This window comes from Triticum aestivum, chromosome 6B (genome assembly GCF_018294505.1).
Source record: "Triticum aestivum cultivar Chinese Spring chromosome 6B, IWGSC CS RefSeq v2.1, whole genome shotgun sequence".
NCBI classification, from domain to species: domain Eukaryota; kingdom Viridiplantae; phylum Streptophyta; class Magnoliopsida; order Poales; family Poaceae; genus Triticum; species Triticum aestivum.
In genome coordinates this window covers 703513262-703529937 of record NC_057810.1, presented here as the reverse complement: position 1 = coordinate 703529937, position 16676 = coordinate 703513262, and the positions used below count along the sequence as shown (strand labels likewise).

At 47.3% G+C, this 16676-nt stretch overlaps 3 protein-coding genes across 4 annotated transcripts; 1 reads left to right on the top strand and 2 right to left on the bottom strand.

Annotated features, from left to right (window-relative positions):
• Nucleotides 1-477: 477 nt before the first annotated feature.
• Nucleotides 478-2031, bottom strand: LOC123139703 (60S ribosomal protein L37-2). Of its 2 annotated transcripts, XM_044559434.1 has the most exons (5): nt 1874-2031; nt 1636-1771; nt 863-964; nt 675-758; nt 478-631 (listed from the first exon to the last, which is right to left on the bottom strand). In XM_044559434.1, the coding sequence occupies exons 1-4, from the start codon at nt 1874-1876 to the stop codon at nt 709-711; spliced, it is 291 nt and encodes a 96-aa protein (XP_044415369.1). In that variant the 5' UTR covers nt 1877-2031; the 3' UTR covers nt 478-631; nt 675-708. The 2 variants fall into 2 exon arrangements, with proteins under 2 accessions (XP_044415369.1, XP_044415368.1); XM_044559433.1 differs by having other exon boundaries at nt 478-758.
• A 36-nt stretch (nt 2032-2067) lies between these two features.
• LOC123139702 (nicotinamide/nicotinic acid mononucleotide adenylyltransferase) lies at nt 2068-4366 on the top strand. The gene is made up of 10 exons (XM_044559432.1): nt 2068-2345; nt 2448-2530; nt 2656-2741; nt 2828-2911; nt 3045-3129; nt 3257-3336; nt 3478-3579; nt 3668-3726; nt 3844-3963; nt 4090-4366. The coding sequence occupies exons 1-9, from the start codon at nt 2083-2085 to the stop codon at nt 3956-3958; spliced, it is 957 nt and encodes a 318-aa protein (XP_044415367.1). The 5' UTR covers nt 2068-2082; the 3' UTR covers nt 3959-3963; nt 4090-4366.
• A 35-nt stretch (nt 4367-4401) lies between these two features.
• On the bottom strand, nt 4402-5764 carry LOC123139701 (glutathionyl-hydroquinone reductase YqjG). The gene has a single exon (XM_044559431.1). The coding sequence runs from the start codon at nt 5711-5713 to the stop codon at nt 4475-4477; it is 1239 nt and encodes a 412-aa protein (XP_044415366.1). The 5' UTR covers nt 5714-5764; the 3' UTR covers nt 4402-4474.
• Between the last annotated feature and the right edge of the window lie 10912 nt (nt 5765-16676).

Sequence of the window (16676 nt, the reverse complement as noted above, 5' to 3'; positions counted from 1 at the left end):
TGGTAGGAGGTCATTTCCCAGTTGTGATCTGAACTTTGTATTTCCGTTATGATAAGTAATGAAAAGGGGTTGCGCCCTAGACCTAAAATAATGTTAGCTAAAAAGTCAGAAGCCTGATTGGCATCTATGCAGCAGAAACCACCACTTGTACAACCCTAGCGAGGCAGTATAGAGAGCTACAGAGGGTCCTGATCTGACGATAAGTTTGGCCGACTGACATTTTTAGTGTTGAGTCTGTTATTTTTGTTTTCCAAGCCATGGGTCATATTCTTCAGAGATGCTATACAAACAAGTATATCAAAAAAATAATTTTCAAGTGTTAACCCATGTTGATAGCTGCATATCTAAGCTGTCGCTGGACAGACAAACACAATGAACACAAGTGCATCACAACTTGATCAACACACTCAGATTGAAATAACAAAAAGCCTCATCACAAATAGCGCATTGAACAAGAGATGCAGAGCATCTAACACAGGACATCGACACAATTCAACATTCAAAACTGAAGGATTAACGTCCACGATAATTGTGCAAATAACATAACCAGGCATCATATCGTCCGCCTCTCGACATAGAAACATAGAGTTCCAGTAGAAAGCAACAAAAAAGCTAAGTTTGATGATCAGGGTTCCAGTAGAAAGCAACAAAAAAGCTAAGTTTGATGATCAGGGCTCCGCCTAGCGTAACAAGTTAAGGCCGCCGCGCCTAGTTGCCGCTGGAAGAGGCTCCCTTGCTCCTTGGTGCGGCCTCAGTTCCTGCAGAACACATTCACATGATTGCAGTTTAGCACAACAGAGCTCATCATGGGTGGATATGCTGACACATTTTAACAGGACTAAAAGAGAGAAGAGAAGTATACCCTCTCTGAAGTTGCTCTTGAACCTCCTGGGCACATGGCGCATGTACCTCATCCTCCCGGTGCCGGTGGTCTTCCTCCTGATGGCCTTCACACTCCAGTTGTCTGTTTTTCAAGGAAGAATTTCTCATCAGATGAAGAAGAAAACTTAAAACACTTGCTTTCATCAACAGCAAAATGTGAGAGCTATGCTCCAAATTACAGAAAGACATCAAGAGCACCATGACAATCAATCCAACTACCCTGCACTAAATCAAACCTAACCACTAAAGACTGGTGCAAACGCAAGCAACCTATAACAGGATCAACACCCGATTTTTGTGATCAACAGTAAACATAGAGGGGCATGAGAACAGACAACCAAGTAATCCACCTTACTAATATCCCTAATTCCAGCAACTCCGCCAGGGTTAACAGAGCATGTAACATGAACCACAGTTCAATTTCACAGTCAACTTTAGCATCTTCAAACTATCATGCTTTTTATCAAGGGATCTTCAAAGTTCAAACTATCATGCTTGCGGTCAAAAGCTAAACACATCAGACCAAGCATGAGCTACTCAAAGATCATGGCACATCACGGCAACAGAGCTAGCATGCGACTCGAGGCAACGGCGATGGGGCTACCACAACAGCATCTAAAACCCTAAGCAATCACGGCCTCGCGCGGGCCAGAACCAAGCGCCGCATCTATAGCTAGCTAAAAGAGACATCTTTGAAGGGACGGAGCCGCATATGAGCAGAGTATGCCCGAGGGATCTGGGGGCGGGACTTACACTTGCGGATGCGGGCGGCGGGGTAGCCGCACGAGGAGCAGGTGCTCTTCTGCAGGTGGAAGCTGCGGCGGCCGCAGCGGATGCACAGCGTGTGGGTCTTGTTCCGGCGCTTGCCGAAGCTGCCCGTTCCCTTCGTCTGCGCGACAACAACAACAGCAAAGGAACAGTCAGGACCCCAGATCTATCTAGACGAGAAGGAGCGCCGCCGAGGGAGGAGGCTTCCGCCGGAGCAACTCACCATTTCGCCTTCGCCTGTCGCCTCCGCGCCGCCTGCGCCGCCGCCGAGGGAAGAGGAGAGGAGGAAGAAGGGAGCACCAAAACCTAGCGGCTCGAGGCGGAGGCTTTATAGAGCTGCCCAAGGCCGCCTGGGCCCGGCCCGTTTGACAGGCTATATCTCTCTCCGTGGACCTGTTTGTTACTGTATTATTCTAGCGGGGCCTCCTGGGCATGGCTAGGGCGGCCCAACAAGACCCATTTCGCGATGCCCACACACGGGCACACAGAGTCCATCATTCTGAAAGAAAAAAAAAACTCCTACTAGGGAATCTGCTCCCGGCGCACGCCGGCCGGATCGCCGGCCTCCCGCCGTCGGCGCACCCCAGGAAGAGAGATCGGCTCGGTTCATCTGAGGATTTGCGGAGGGCGGCCATGGAGGGGGCGGAAGCTCCTCTCCCCGTCCCCACGGAGAAGCTCTCCATGGATCCAAATCGGTAAGCAAAAAAGAAGAAATCTGCGCTCGGATTTCTTCAGTTGCTTGATGCATCTCTACACTAATCCGCCATTCGTTTCTTGATTCGTCTGGATGACGGCAGGGATGGGGGGAATCGAGGTGGTGTGGTGCTGGTGGCCACCGGCAGCTTCAATCCCCCCACCTACATGCACCTGCGCATGTTCGGTAAGCCTTAATCAAAACTTGTTAATCAGTGTGCTTAGTAAGTCTGAAGAACAGCTTCAGAATAGGATCAGCAAAGTGAAAAGATGATCTCTGGCCCCATCTTTTGATGTGTTAAATTCATACAGAGCTTGCAAAGGACGAGCTGCAGCAGCGAGGGTACTGTGTTTTGGGTGGATACATGTCGCCGGTGAACGACGCCTACAAGAAGAAGGTACCGTGCGGAACTGGGAATGTGTACCGGTTTGTGTTGGTTGACGCGGTTCTCGTGACTGAAATTCACAATTTGGGGCTGGCCAGGACCTCTTGCCGGCTGCTCACCGGGTTCGCCTCTGCGAATTGGCGTGCCGAAGCTCGTCTTTCGTGATGGTTGATCCCTGGGAGGTAACCTGATTTTTTTTTTCCTTCATGTTAGTTGATGTGTGCCATTGGGTTTTGGCGTTGTAACATAAGATATTTACAGTTTGGATAATGTCGTTTTTCACTTACTTACACGTTTTCTGTGTTATTGATACAGGCAATGCAGAAAGGTTATCAGCGCACCTTGACCGTTCTATCTCGAGTTAAGAACTCTCTATGCAAGGATGGCTTAGCTGATCAAGGTATATATATGGCAAGGATTTTTTGTTGCAACACAGTAATGCCTTCTCTCACACTGTTTGATCATCATTCAAATGTATCTGTACCCTGTACATAAATCAGTCGTTTATAACCTGCATTTTCTCTCAGGTGGTGTCAAGGCAATGCTTTTGTGTGGTTCTGACCTTCTCGAGTCATTCAGCACGCCAGGGGTTTGGATTCCAGATCAGGTACCTCAAAACATGAACATTTTTTGGTACCCATAATTTGACATACAAAATTTATGCACCACTTATTTGACATACAAAGTTTTTGTTCGAATCGCCCTTATCGAAGAAGTAACTTTGATGCACAACCTTTTTTGTTTCCAGGTCAGGGCCATATGTAAAGACTTTGGTGTTGTCTGTATTCGTAGGGAAGAAAAAGATGTTCAAAAGCTAATATCCAGCAGCGAGACACTGCAAGAATGCAGGGTGAGAAACTTCTAGCTTGAGGAGCTTACTACACCGATGGACCATGATGATTTGCTCACATGTATATATCCCTGTGTGTAATTTTCAGGATAACATCATTTCGGTTGATGAGATTGTGCCAAATCAGATCAGTTCATCCAGAGTAAGGTACATCATTTCATCTACGCTGGTTTCTGTATGATTAGATAAGATCACCACCTTCAAATTTCACATTATTTTGATGCTGGGATGTTGATTCCTGTTTCTTTTCTTATCAAATTGCAGAGAATGTATAAGAAAACATCTCTCGATAAAGTATCTTACTTGCGACGAAGTAATCGGGTACATTAGAGAGCACAGACTGTACATGGAAACTGGAGAGAGTGATACCAGATCATGACAATGGTAATATTTACCTCTACCCAGCAGTCTTTTGGTATTTTCTACTAGTATTTTCCAGATGCTTGTATGTATATACACTCCACAGTGAGAATCCTTGGTTCTAACAACTTCCACTTTATCACTTCGCAGTTGCAAGCCTTTCGGAACGACCGTCGAGCATGGACTGTGCCGCCTTGGGCTTCAATGTTATGATAAAATCTGAACTATCAGCGACAAGCTGCCATTATCATGAATGGGTCCGACTGCCTTTGAAGCATCATGAATGGATGCAAATGTATGGAGACCAGTAGGCTATACACAATACTTGCTACTAGAAGGTTCTTGAATCTTCCTTACATTGTTGTCAATGTATCGGTCTTTCGACCAACAGAATATATCGCTAATAAAGCATTTATATGACATGAAACTCTTTGTCACAGTAATATTCTGCCATTTGTTTCATCCTCTATATGTACCAAGATATTATTCAGTAAGTAATTTGATGTGCTACAAATTCAGTTAACACTCTGTAATCCTAGCCAACAACACTAGCAGTTGCTCCTAGCTGCCTACCATCAGCAGCAGCAGCAGAAGAAGGCAATGCCTCTCTGCCATGAGGTTTCATGAGGGCTTCCCGGCTGCAGCTCGCCGGCACGACGGGCAGGATCCCGCCGGGGTTGAGCGGGAAGAGCGTCCCGAAGTACCCGTCGGCGATGGCGGCCATGTCGCAGGTCTCGGCTGCGCCGGGCAGCTGGTAGATCTCCCGCATGTAGGCGTGGAGGCTGGGGTACTCCACCAGCTTCCTCCGGCTGCACCGGAACAGCGGGTTGTACACCAGGTCGAACCGTATGAGCGTGGTGAAGAGGCAGACGTCGGCCAGCGTCACGCCGGCGCCGGCGCACAGGTACCGGGACCCGGAGAGGTGGCCCTCGAGCATGTCCAGCGCGGCGAACAGCTCGGCCGCCGCCGCGTCGTAGGCCGCCTGGCTCTGCGCGAACCCGCACCGGTACACGCCGTTGTTGACGCTCGGGTAGATGACGCCGTACCAGCGGTCGATCTCCTGGCGGTGCTCCGGCGGCCAGAGGTCGAGGCCTCCGGCGCCGGCGCCGGAGGCGGCGAGCGTGCAGAGGAACTTGGCGATCTCGATGCTCTCGTTGCAGACCACCTCGCGGCGGCCGGCGTCCCAGAGCATGGGCACGGACGCCCGGCCCTCGAACCCGCCGCGCCGGGCGGCGTACACGTCCCGGAGCCTGCGGGAGCCGTAGAGCGCGTCGGGGCTCTCTGGCGTGAAGGACCACGCGCCGTCGTCGCCCGGGACGGCGACGGAGACGGGGAGGCGGGGCCCCAGGCCGAGGAGGGCCCGGACGAGGAGCGCGCGGTGCGCCCAGGGGCAGGGGAGGCCGACGTAGAGGTGGAGGCGCGCGCCGGGGCCGGGCGCGGGCGGCGCGACGGACGGGAAGCGGGACGGGGTGCGGGTGAAGGCGCCCGTGGCCGGGTCGGAGGGCGCGAGCTGGCGCATGAGGAGCCTCCACGCCGAGGTCCAGCCGTGGCGGACGGCGAGCACGAGCTGCGACGGCGGCAGCGCGCGGCCCCACAGCACGCGGGTCAGCGCGGTCAGCGGGTCCTCCTGCGATGCGGCGATGCGGCTGAGGCCGCGGCCGCGCCGCGAGGAGTGATGGGGAATCGGCGCAGGCCGCCGGAGCTGGAGGCGGGGCGGCGGAGGCTGCGGGGACCACATGGCCGGAGAGGCTCGGTGCGCCGCGACTGCCGACATCGAGGAGAGAGTGGAGGAGGGAGAGAGCCAGAGAGGGTAGGTGGGACGATGGATAAGGAAGGCCCAACCATTTCACGTTGGGCTTACATACGCACATTCAGCCCGTTTTGCTTGTTGGGCTTGCATACACAGCCCGTCTTACCCTAGCAACCAGCCCAAGAACTAGGGTTTCGAATTTTCTGAATTTCAAAACAGTTTTTAAACAACATACAGAACTAGGTCAGGAATCATCCACAGTTTTTTCTTTCCAATAAGCCGCGCCAAAACCGCAACAAAAAAAAGTCTGTGGCAAATTAAGCGTGACACACTGAAAGCGCCAAATGTTTTCGATATTTTTACTTGTTTCATGGCATTCTGCGTCTTTGCGCCTCGTTTTCTCGTGACGAAAAAATGAGCTGCAGGTTCAGCCTCTCCGCAACGTGTAGAAACCTTTGCATATGGTAGGTGATTATGAGCCAGATAGTGGAAAGCCAAAAAAAAAAGGTAATATTAAATGTGGCATTCAACATATACTATAATTGTACCCCTGCCAAATCTTATAATAAATTGCACATGCATGGTTTGTAGTATGTGTTGCACTGTCAATATAAATAAAATGGCGTTTATGGTATGCATTAGTGACTTTCCTTTTTCAAATTTATTGGATGTAATTAATATTATCCTTCAATAGCCCCTGGTTGATGGCTATATATACCTACTTGCACATGTCCTACCTTAGAAACAGAGCGCAAGTCCACAACACTATACTCTGAAAGATCTAGTCGATGTCGAAAGCGACGCCATCTGGAGGTGCCACATCAAGAAGCCTGCCTGCAGCTACCGCAGGCGAACAAGGCCAGCCCCAGGCTCCTGGATCTGACAACCGGGAGATCGGCCCTAAAGAAAATGTCGAGGTGGTTAACTCCCCGGCTCCATCAACTCAAGAGCTTCAAGCACCGCCGCCGCTACCGTCAGCCGTTGCCCCGACCTTGCGCCAAGGGCCACTAGTCGACATAGTCATTGGAGATGACATGACCCTGCGATTGTCTGGCCCCAGCACGTCGGGCAATGTGGTCCTGGCCCAGTGGCCTCCTGGCGAGATGTCCGTTAATGGTTCAGAAGTTGCGCCCGTATTGGGGCGTCGGGAAGTAGAGATATCTGGGGTCAACCATTACCTGAATGAGGCCCAACGAGACGCGTTGAAGTACCTAAAGGAGAAGGCCCATGAGATGCAGCTCGGCGTTATACGGATGACGGACGCCTTTGCTCCCGGCATGGAGGTAATTTTACTTATGCATCTAATTTCTACATAGATGTATAGCCAGTAGCTCTCAAGGTGCGGACCAACACTAAATCCGGTCTGCACCATGAGTCATGTAGCTCAACTTAGCACTTTCGTGCATGCTAGCCCCCGAGCTGGAGTCCGGTTTAACACAAACTGGGTTGTAGTTTGTCTTAATTTCGACCAAGATAAAACACAGGTGCAGTAGCCCCCGAGACGCAGGTCGAGCAGATTGTTGGCCCTGGGGATCAAAATCTCCTCGGGAATAGCTTTGCTTAGTCAAAATCAGCGATCCAATAGCCCCCATAACTCAGACTAGGCTGGAGGGCTGGTCCGAGGGTCGATACTCTCCTCGTAGAACTCAAACTTAGATCAAACTGATGTGCAATAGCCCACGAGACTTAGGTTGGTTTAGCAAACCGACCTTATGATTGAATTTTCTTAGAGTAACTCGTAAGACTCATGTCGGGCTATGAAGGTCGGCCTGGGGATCAAATTCTTTTAGTAGGAGCCTTATCCATGATACCTTCTTGTAACTTGGATTTTTATTTTTTTTGCACAGGCTGCAACTCGGGACAACGAGCGTTTGGAGAAGGAAATAGTCCGGCTCAAGACTCTGCTCGGGGAAGCCGAGCAGAAGAATGAAAATCTCTCCAAAAGTCTTAGTGACTCCATGGGTAAGCTCGACTATTCCTATTGCAACTCCTTTCATAACTTGCATATTTGCAACAGTTGTGCTGACCACCTCCAAACTTGAGTACAGTACTTGAAAGGCGTATGACCGAGTTGAGGAACCAGCTCAATTCCAGCAACCAACAGCTCCAGGACATCCAAAAAGAGGCCCAAAAGACTACTGCCAAACTTGTGCAAGAACAAGAGGCGTGCCAGGCGGCCTGGGATGCATCCGGCCTACTTCAGCAGGAGCTCAAGAAGAGCCAGGCTGAGTGCGACCAGCTGAAGGCCGAGAAGACCAGGCTGGGTGACCAAATTAAACTGCTCGAGTATAGTCTGAAGGAATCCAACCTCGTCCGCCGCAATGCTCGAGACGAAGTAGAGCAAGCCAAGCAGATTGTCGATGGTGAACCATATCTTCTCCAATGCCGATTTGGAAGCAACAGCTATGCCGCGCTAACTCAAGTTTGGCACCACGCAGAGATCTTCGCCGGCCTGCCCCAGAGTGCTGCGAGCGCCCACAAATACTATCAAGGGCTCAATGATCCTGAGCAGGAGGTGCTTCGGGCTTTCTGGGCGCAGTTCCAAGAAACCAGCCGGCTTGACCTTCTCCCCGATAGACTGAAGCAAATCGGCGAGCTGCTCAATCTGATCAAGCCGACAATGGAAGAGATATTTATGACATTGTGGCCCAGGGATGACGTTCCGGCCAACTTCTTCGACTTAGCAATCCGACTCCAGCGCGCCCCGCCCCAGATAATGAAGTTGAAGTCTTCAAAGACCGAGAAGAAGCTCGCTAAGCATGGGCAACGCTAAAGGCCCACTATCCCTGCCTCGACCTCGGCCCCGTTTTTAGTTGCAAACCCTATGGATGTCAATGGTGTAGATGTGATGAGACAAAAAGAGTGAATCGATGATGCGAATAACTTTTTCCCAATATTTCATGGCACAGAACAATTGCAATCAATATTTCTTCTTAATCCTTAGTAGTTCTCAGTTTACAAATCGGACCCAAGTACAAAAGATGGCAGCAGCTATTTCTTTTTTTTTCCTTTTCTTTTTTTGACGGGAAGGCCTTACGGCTGGCAGCAGCTATTTCTTTGCTCTATTCTAGCCGCATGTACGTCCTAATAAAACAGCAGCATAGGAGCACCCACGTTGACAAGCGTAGAGTAGGGCCTTCGGCCTTGACTCCTCGACATCCATCAGGACTGCGTTTGCAACAAAAGAGCGCCCACGTTTGACAACTCATCCGAACTGCAGACAAGCGTAGAGTAGGGCGACCCAGCTTGGCCAAGACACAAGTCAAAAAAGCTCAAGACAAAATAAAAGCTTGGCAAAACAACTAAGGAAGAACACTTAGAGCATTTGTGTGTCTTCGGTTTGAATCCTTTCGATCTACGTTATTTTTCATCGGCGACGGTTGCTGTTCTGGGGTGCTGGTCCTATGGGGCCTTAGCATGACAACTTCTCGACTGTCTACTACAACAAGTTATGCCCGGTTCCGGCGATGGAGGGGCGATGACGACGGCGCGCCTTCGGCCCGTGATGACCCACAAGTCTAGGGGATCTATCGTAGTCCTTTCGATAAGTAAGAGTGTCGAACCCAACGAGGAGCAGAAGGAAATGATAAGCGGTTTTCAGTAAGGTTTTCTGCAAGCACTAAAATTGTAGGTGATAGATAGTTTTGTGATAAGATAAATAGTAACGAGTAACAAGTAAACAAAGTAAAAAATGTGCAGCAAGGTGGCACATTCCTTTATGTAGCAAAGGATAAGCCTGGACAATTTCTAATAATAGTAAAGCAGCTCCCGAGGACACATTGGGAATTATCGTCAAGTTAGTTTTCATCACACTCATATGATTCACGTTTGGTACTTTGATAATTTGATATGTGGGTGGACAGGTGCTTGTGTACTTCCATTACTTAGACAAGCATTCCACTTATGATTAACCCCTATTGCAAGCATCCGCAACTACAACAAAAGTATTTAGGTAAACCTAACTATAGCATGAAACATGTGGATCCAAAATCAGCCCCTAACGAAGCAACGCATAAACTAGGTTTAAGCTTCTGTCACTTTAGCAACCCATCATCTACTTATTACTTCCCTATGCCCTCCTCTAGGCCCAATAATGGTGAAGTGTCATGTAGTCGACGTTCACATGACACCACTAGAGGAGAAGACAACATTCATCTCATCAAAAATATCGAACGAATACCAAATTCACATGACTACTAATAGAAAGACTTCACCCATGTCCTCGGGAACTAAAGTAACTACTCACAAAGCATATTCATGTTCATAATCAGAGGTGTAATAATATGCATTAAGGATCTGAACATATGATCTTCCACCAAGTAAACCAATAAGTATCAACTACAAGGAGTAATCAACACTACTAGCAACCCACAGGTACCAATTTGTGGTTTTGGATACAAGATTGGATACAAGAGATGAACTAGGGTTTGAGAGGAGATGGTGCTGGTGAAGATGTTGGTGGAGATTCACCCCCTCCCGATGAGAGGATCGTTGATGATGACGTTGGTGATGATTTCCCCTTCCCGGAGGGAAGTGTCCCCGGCAGAACAGCTCTGTCAGAGCCCTAGATTGGTTCCGCCAAGGTTCCGCCTCGTGGCGGCGGAGTTTCGTCCTGTAAGCTTGCCCACAATTTTTTTTTCAGGGTAAAAGTGATGATATAGAAGAAGATGGACGCCGGAGGCCCACCAGGGGGCCCAGGAGATAGGGGGCGCGCCCTATAGGGGGGGCGCCCCCCTGTCTCCTGCATAGGCTGTGGGCCCCCTGGCCTATTTCTTTCGCTCAGAAATTCTTATAAATTCCAAAAAGTTGTTTCGTAGAGTTTCAGGACTTTTGGAGTTGTGCAGAATAGGTTTCCAACGTTTGCTCCTTTTCCAGCTAGAATTCCAGCTGCCGGCATCCCCCCTCTTCATGGTGAACCTTGTAAAATAAGAGAGAATAGCCATAAGTATTGAGATATATTGTGTAATAACAGCCCATAGTGCAATAAATATTGATATAAAAGCACGATGCAAAATGGACGTATCAGCCCGCTTCGGTGCTTGTAGTCGTCGCTAGGTGGTCTACGAATCTGGATGTAATTTTTATTTCTAGTATATATTGTACTACCATGATTGAAGATGAATAGATTGGAAGTTTTTTCGCAAAAAAAATAAAAAAATAGATGATGTAGATGCAAAAGTTAGATGCAAAAATAACTAACTTTTGCATCTTCCAGACCCAAAGACCCACCTTCAATATATGATGTACACTAGTAGAAAAAGGACCTAATATGAGACACATTAGTGCCGGTTTGATTTTGAGCCGTCACTAATGTGTCCAATAGTGCCGGTTCCAACGACTAGCCGGCCGTTCTCATTAGTACCGGTTCGTGGCGAACCTTTAGTACCGGTTCGTGCCATGAACCGGTACTAAAGAGAGTGGTGGCAGGGTGTTGTTAGTCTGGGGCCCCTCCAGCACCTTTAGTACCGGTTCGTGGCACGAACCGGTACTAAAGTTCGTCGTCCATAAACCCTTCGTCCACCCGAGCCACTCTGTTCTTCCCCTTTCCCCTCACATCCTCTATTCTTCCCCTCTCTTCCTCGAGCTCCTCACAAATTTTGCCCAAACTTTGTCAAGATTTGAAGGCCCCCATCCATTCAAATGATCACAAAGGTTAGCAACTTTGTCCTTTGAACTCTCATTTCTAGATTAGCTCTTGCAATGCTTTGTATAGTGATTAATTTGGGAGGAATTATATTTGCTAGTATTTGATTTATATGCAATTTGAGGTCAAAAATAACACTTAGTTTGCATATGTAGGTGTGGTTTACTTAGTGCCTTCTAAATCTCCGTCGTAACCACCGTCGATCGCCCGTACTGTCCCGTCGCCGGCACCACCTTGTGGTGAGGCTCTTGTTCATGAATGTTTTACATTACCAAATTGATGTTTGTGTGATTTAGATATATAGTTACTCGTATAATTATCTTACCCATACGTTGTTTGTTATACATAGTGCCATGGTTTTGATATCCGTCCCCGTTGGCCCTCGTCCTTGTTATGATTCGGATGTGGTATATTCTCATTTAAAACTAGTTGTTGCATTTCGTGTTTATGACAAATTATGCCCATCAAGTTGACATAGATATTTTTATCTAGGAGGTATATGAACCGGAAATTCCAACCGACCCTATTGTCAAGAGGTTAAATTTAGTTAAAAGAGAAAACGAGTATTTGAAAGAAAAATTGAAAAGAATTGAGGGGGAGAAGATGGAATTGGAGTTGCATGTTGCCGATGTCGTCGATGATCACAAGATCAAGATGGAGAAAATGAGGTTGAAGATTAGAAAGATTAGAAAATATGCCATTGATAGTGTGGCTTGGTATCATTATGCTGTTGGATCAATTGTTACCTTAGTTGCGATCTTCATCGCATTTGTTGTTGCATTTAAATTCTTTAGCTAGAGAGTTATTATGTTGCATTTAATTAAGTGTTGTATATGAACTTTATGTATGAACTTGTATTAATTTGGTCTATTCGGTGTTGTGTAATGAAGATGAGCCGACAATGGATGTACGATGACAGATGCTCTCCCGAGTTCATTAATGGCGTGCATACTTTTCTGCTTGCCGCTGAGGCAAACAAGCGGGCGGATGGTTTTATGCCTTGTCCATGTGTTGGTTGTAAGAATGGTCACAGTTACTTTACGTCAAGAACCATTCACGTCCACCTATTTGAGTCCGGTTTCATGCCCCACTATAATGTTTGGACGAAGCACGGAGAAATAGGGGTTATGATGGAAGACAATGAAGAAGAAGAGGACGACGACGGCTATCCTGGCCATGGGTTCCCTGAATACGATGATACAACAATGGGGGAAGAAGCTGAGCCGGCAATGCAGAAAGAAGCTGAAGAAGAGGCATCAGATGAGCCCGCTGATGATCTAGGTCGGGCCATTGCCGATGCAAAGAAAAACTGCACAAGTGATCTGGAGAGGACAAAGTTGCAGCGCATGTTAGAGGATCACAAGAAATTGTTGTACCCGAATTATGAAGCTGACAAAAAAAAGTTGGGCACCACACTTGAATTGCTGCAATGGAAGGCAGAGAATGGTGTATCTGACAAGGGATTTGGAAAGTTGCTGGTAATGATAAAGAATATGCTTCCAAAGAAAAACAAATTGCCCGAGAGTACGTATGAAGCAAAGAAGGTTGTCTGCCCTCTAGGGTTAGAGATGCAAAAGATACATGCATGCCCTAATGACTGCATCCTCTACCGCGGTGAGTACGAGGATTTGAATACTTGCCCGGTATGCGGTGCATTGCGTTATAAGATCAGTCGCGATGACCCTGGTGATGTCGAGGGTGAGCGCCCCAGGAAGAAGATTCCTGCCAAGGTGATGTGGTATGCTCCTATAATACCATGGTTGAAACGTTTGTTCCAAAACAAAGAGCATGCGAAGGCGATGCAATGGCACGCAGAAGACCATAAGAAAGACGGAAAGTTGAGAGTACCCGCTGACGGTTCGCAGTGGAGAAAAATCAAGAGAAAGTACTGGGAGGAGTTTGCAGGTGACCCAAGGAACGTATGGTTTGGTCTAAGCGCAGATGGCATTAATCCTTTTGGGGAGCAGAGCAGCAACCATAGCACGTGGCCTGTGACTCTATGTTTGTATAACCTTCCTCCTTGGTTGTGCATGAAGCGGAAGTTCATTATGATGCCAGTGCTTATCCAAGGCCCTAAGCAACCCGGCAACGACATTGATGTGTACCTAAGGTCATTAGTTGAAGAACTCTTACAACTGTGGAATGGAATAGGTGTACGTGCGTGGGATGAGCACATGGGGGGAGAATTTGACCTAAAGGCGTTGCTGTTCGTGACCATCAATGATTGGCCTGCTCTCAGTAACCTTTCAGGACAGACAAACAAGGGATACCGCGGATGCACGCACTATTTGGATGATACCGACAGTATATATTTGAATAGTTGTAAGAAGAATGTGTACCTGGGACATCGTCGATTTCTTCCGAGCAGGCATCCCGTAAGAAAGAAAGGCAAGCATTTCAAAGGTGAGGCGGATCACCGGATGAAGCCTCGCCACCGTACTGGTGCTGATGTACATGATATGGTCAAGGATTTGAAGGTAATCTTTGGAAAGGGCCCTGGCGGACAACCTGTTCCGAAGGACGCCGACGGACGCGCACCCATGTGGAAGAAGAAATCTATATTTTGGGACCTGCCATATTGGAAAGACCTAGAGGTCCGCTCCACAATCGACGTGATGCACGTGACGAAGAATCTTTGCGTGACCCTGCTTGGCTTTTTGGGCGTGTATGGGAAGACAAAAGATACACCAGAGGCACGGGAGGACCAGCAACGTATGCACGGAAAAGACGACATACATCAGGGTCAGGCCAGCTACGCTCTTACCAAAGAAGAGAAGGAAATCTTCTTCGAATGCCTACTCAGCATGAAGGTACCGTCTGGCTTCTCGTCGAATATAAAGGGAATAATAAATAAGGCAGAGAAAAAGTTCTAGAACCTAAAGTCTCATGACTGCCACGTGATTATGACGCAAGTCCTTCCGGTTGCATTGAGGGGGCTTCTACCGGAAAACGTTCGATTAGCCATTGTGAAGCTATGTGTATTCCTCAATGCAATCTCTCAGAAGGTAATCGATCCAGAAATCATACCAATGTTACAGAATGATTTGGTGCAATGTCTTGTCAGTTTCAAGTTGGTGTTCCCACCATCCTTCTTCAACATCATGACGCACGTCCTAGTTCACCTTTGCGAAGAGATTAACGTTTTGGGTCCTGTATTTCTACATAATATGTTCCCTTTGAAAGGTTCATGGGAGTCTTGAAGAAATATGTTAATAATCGTGCTAGGCCAGAAGGAAGCATCTCGAAGGGCCATGAAAATGAGGAGGTCATTGAGTTTTGTATTGACTTTATTCCTGACCTTAAGCCGATTGGTGTTCCTGAATCGCGGCATAAGGGCAGACTGGAAGGAAAAGGCACGCTAGGAGGGCATCAAACAATATGTATGGACGGGCATTCTCTCACTGAAGCACACTACACAGTTCTACAGAATTCTGCCTTGGTGGCTCCGTATATGGAGGAACACAAGAATTTTCTACAGTCCAAACACCCGGAGAAGTCTGACGACTGGATTACACGCGAACAAACAAGGACTTTCACCGGTTGGTTGCAGAAACGTGCCCTGAATGATGGCGATATTCAAAATGACATGTACTCGCTGTCCTAGTTACCATCTTCGAATATAATGACTTTCAAAGGGTACCAGATAAATGGGAATACATTTTACATGATTGCCCAAGATAAGAAGAGCACCAACCAAAACAGTGGTGTCCGCTTTGATGCAACAACCAACACGGGAAAGGAAACATATTATGGTTACATAGAGGACATATGGGAACTTAACTATGGATCAGGTGATTTGAAGGTCCCTTTGTTTCGGTGCAAATGGGTCAATATGACACGAGGCGGGGTAACGGAAGACCCGCAGTACGGAATGACAATAGTGGATCTCAACAATCTTACGTATGCAAACGAACCATTCGTCCTAGCCAATGATGTGGCGCAGGTTTTTTATGTGAAAGACATGTCTACCAGGCCGAGAAAAAGAAAAGATAAGGAAGCGAATGGATCATACGACGAGCCAAAGCGCCACATAGTTCTTTCAGGAAAAAGAAACATCGTGGGAGTGGATGACAAGACAGACATGTCAGAAGATTATGAAAAGTTTGATGAAATTGCTCCATCCACAGTGAATATTGACCCGAGCATCCAGTTAAATGATGAAGATTTTCCATGGCTACGGTGCAAAGGACACACGAGAAGAAAAAGTTTCACACCCAAAGATCTGGGATGTGATCGGCTTCACTATCATCACTTTCTTCTGTGTTTCACACCCAGGAGGGAATGTCTGTAATAGTTAGGGTAGTTAATTATGTGTTTTGGCATTTGAAACGCGAAGAAATTTTATGTGCAAACAAATTTTTTTCATGCATTTACTGATTTTTTTTCCAGCTAAATGACCCTGAAATTGAAAAGCATTTGAAATGAACTCAGAAAAGGTTGAAAGTTGGCATGGTATCATAATTTCATACAAATAGCATGTGCAAAAAAGTAGAGAGGGTTACAGCAAAAACTGGATACACTTCGTGTACAAAATGGACAATCTTTTTCGAAGTATCAGGGTTTCCGACGAAAACTGAAATGTTACAAAGGCATTTCATTTTTTAAATAACCTAAGCATTACCAAATTGAATATAATGATAAAACACACTAATATTAAACATAAGAAAAAAGAATCACTGATTTTTTTTTTCAAAGTTAAGTTATTCACAAACTAGTGATTCACACAAATTTCAAATAATTCAAAATTTAAACTATTCAAAATTAAAAACTACCGGCACTAACAGAAAGTTTGTAATTTTTTGTACCTAAAGCAAAAATATTCACAAAGAAACTCTAAATACAGCAAAAAACAACTCAAAAATAAATAAAACAAAAATAAATAAAGTGAAAATAAATAAAGCATAAAAAATTAAGAAAATAAAAAAGCCCGCCTACCGGGCCAAAGCGGCCTGCATACGACTACGAACACAACCTTTAGTTGGGCCAGGATGCAGGCCCGCAAAGGCCCAGTATGCCCACAGGACAGAAGAGGACAGGTAGGCCCAGTAGGCCTGCTTAGGAGAGGAGCTCGAGAGAGCTACCGCACTGGGGCTTATAAACCAGTGTGGTAGCCCCTCGGGTAGCGAGGTGGGACTAAACTTGCGCACCGCCTGGAGCCAGCGCACCCCCTTTAGTACCGGGTCGTGGCTCCAACCGGTACTAAAGACCCCCCCCTTTAGTACCGGTTGAAGCCACCACCCGGTACTAAAGGGGGTGCGCTTCCCGCCGCTTGGCCTGGCCAAAACAGACCTTTAGTACCGGTTGGTGGCTCCAACTGGTACTAAAGGTCCATCCTATATATAC

Coding starts and splice junctions, on each gene's coding strand:
- LOC123139703 (XM_044559433.1), bottom strand. Junction 965..1,635: donor CGCCGCCCGCATCCGCAAGT/GTAAGTCCCGCC, acceptor CTTGAAAAACAG/ACAACTGGAGTGTGAAGGCC. Junction 759..862: donor CAAGAGCAACTTCAGAGAGG/GTATACTTCTCT, acceptor TGTGTTCTGCAG/GAACTGAGGCCGCACCAAGG.
- LOC123139702 (XM_044559432.1), top strand. CDS start 2,083: ATGGCTAGGGCGGCCCAACAAGACCCATTTCGCGATGCCCACACACGG. Junction 2,346..2,447: donor CTCTCCATGGATCCAAATCG/GTAAGCAAAAAA, acceptor GGATGACGGCAG/GGATGGGGGGAATCGAGGTG. Junction 3,580..3,667: donor AGACACTGCAAGAATGCAGG/GTGAGAAACTTC, acceptor TGTAATTTTCAG/GATAACATCATTTCGGTTGA.
- LOC123139701 (XM_044559431.1), bottom strand. CDS start 5,713: ATGTCGGCAGTCGCGGCGCACCGAGCCTCTCCGGCCATGTGGTCCCCG.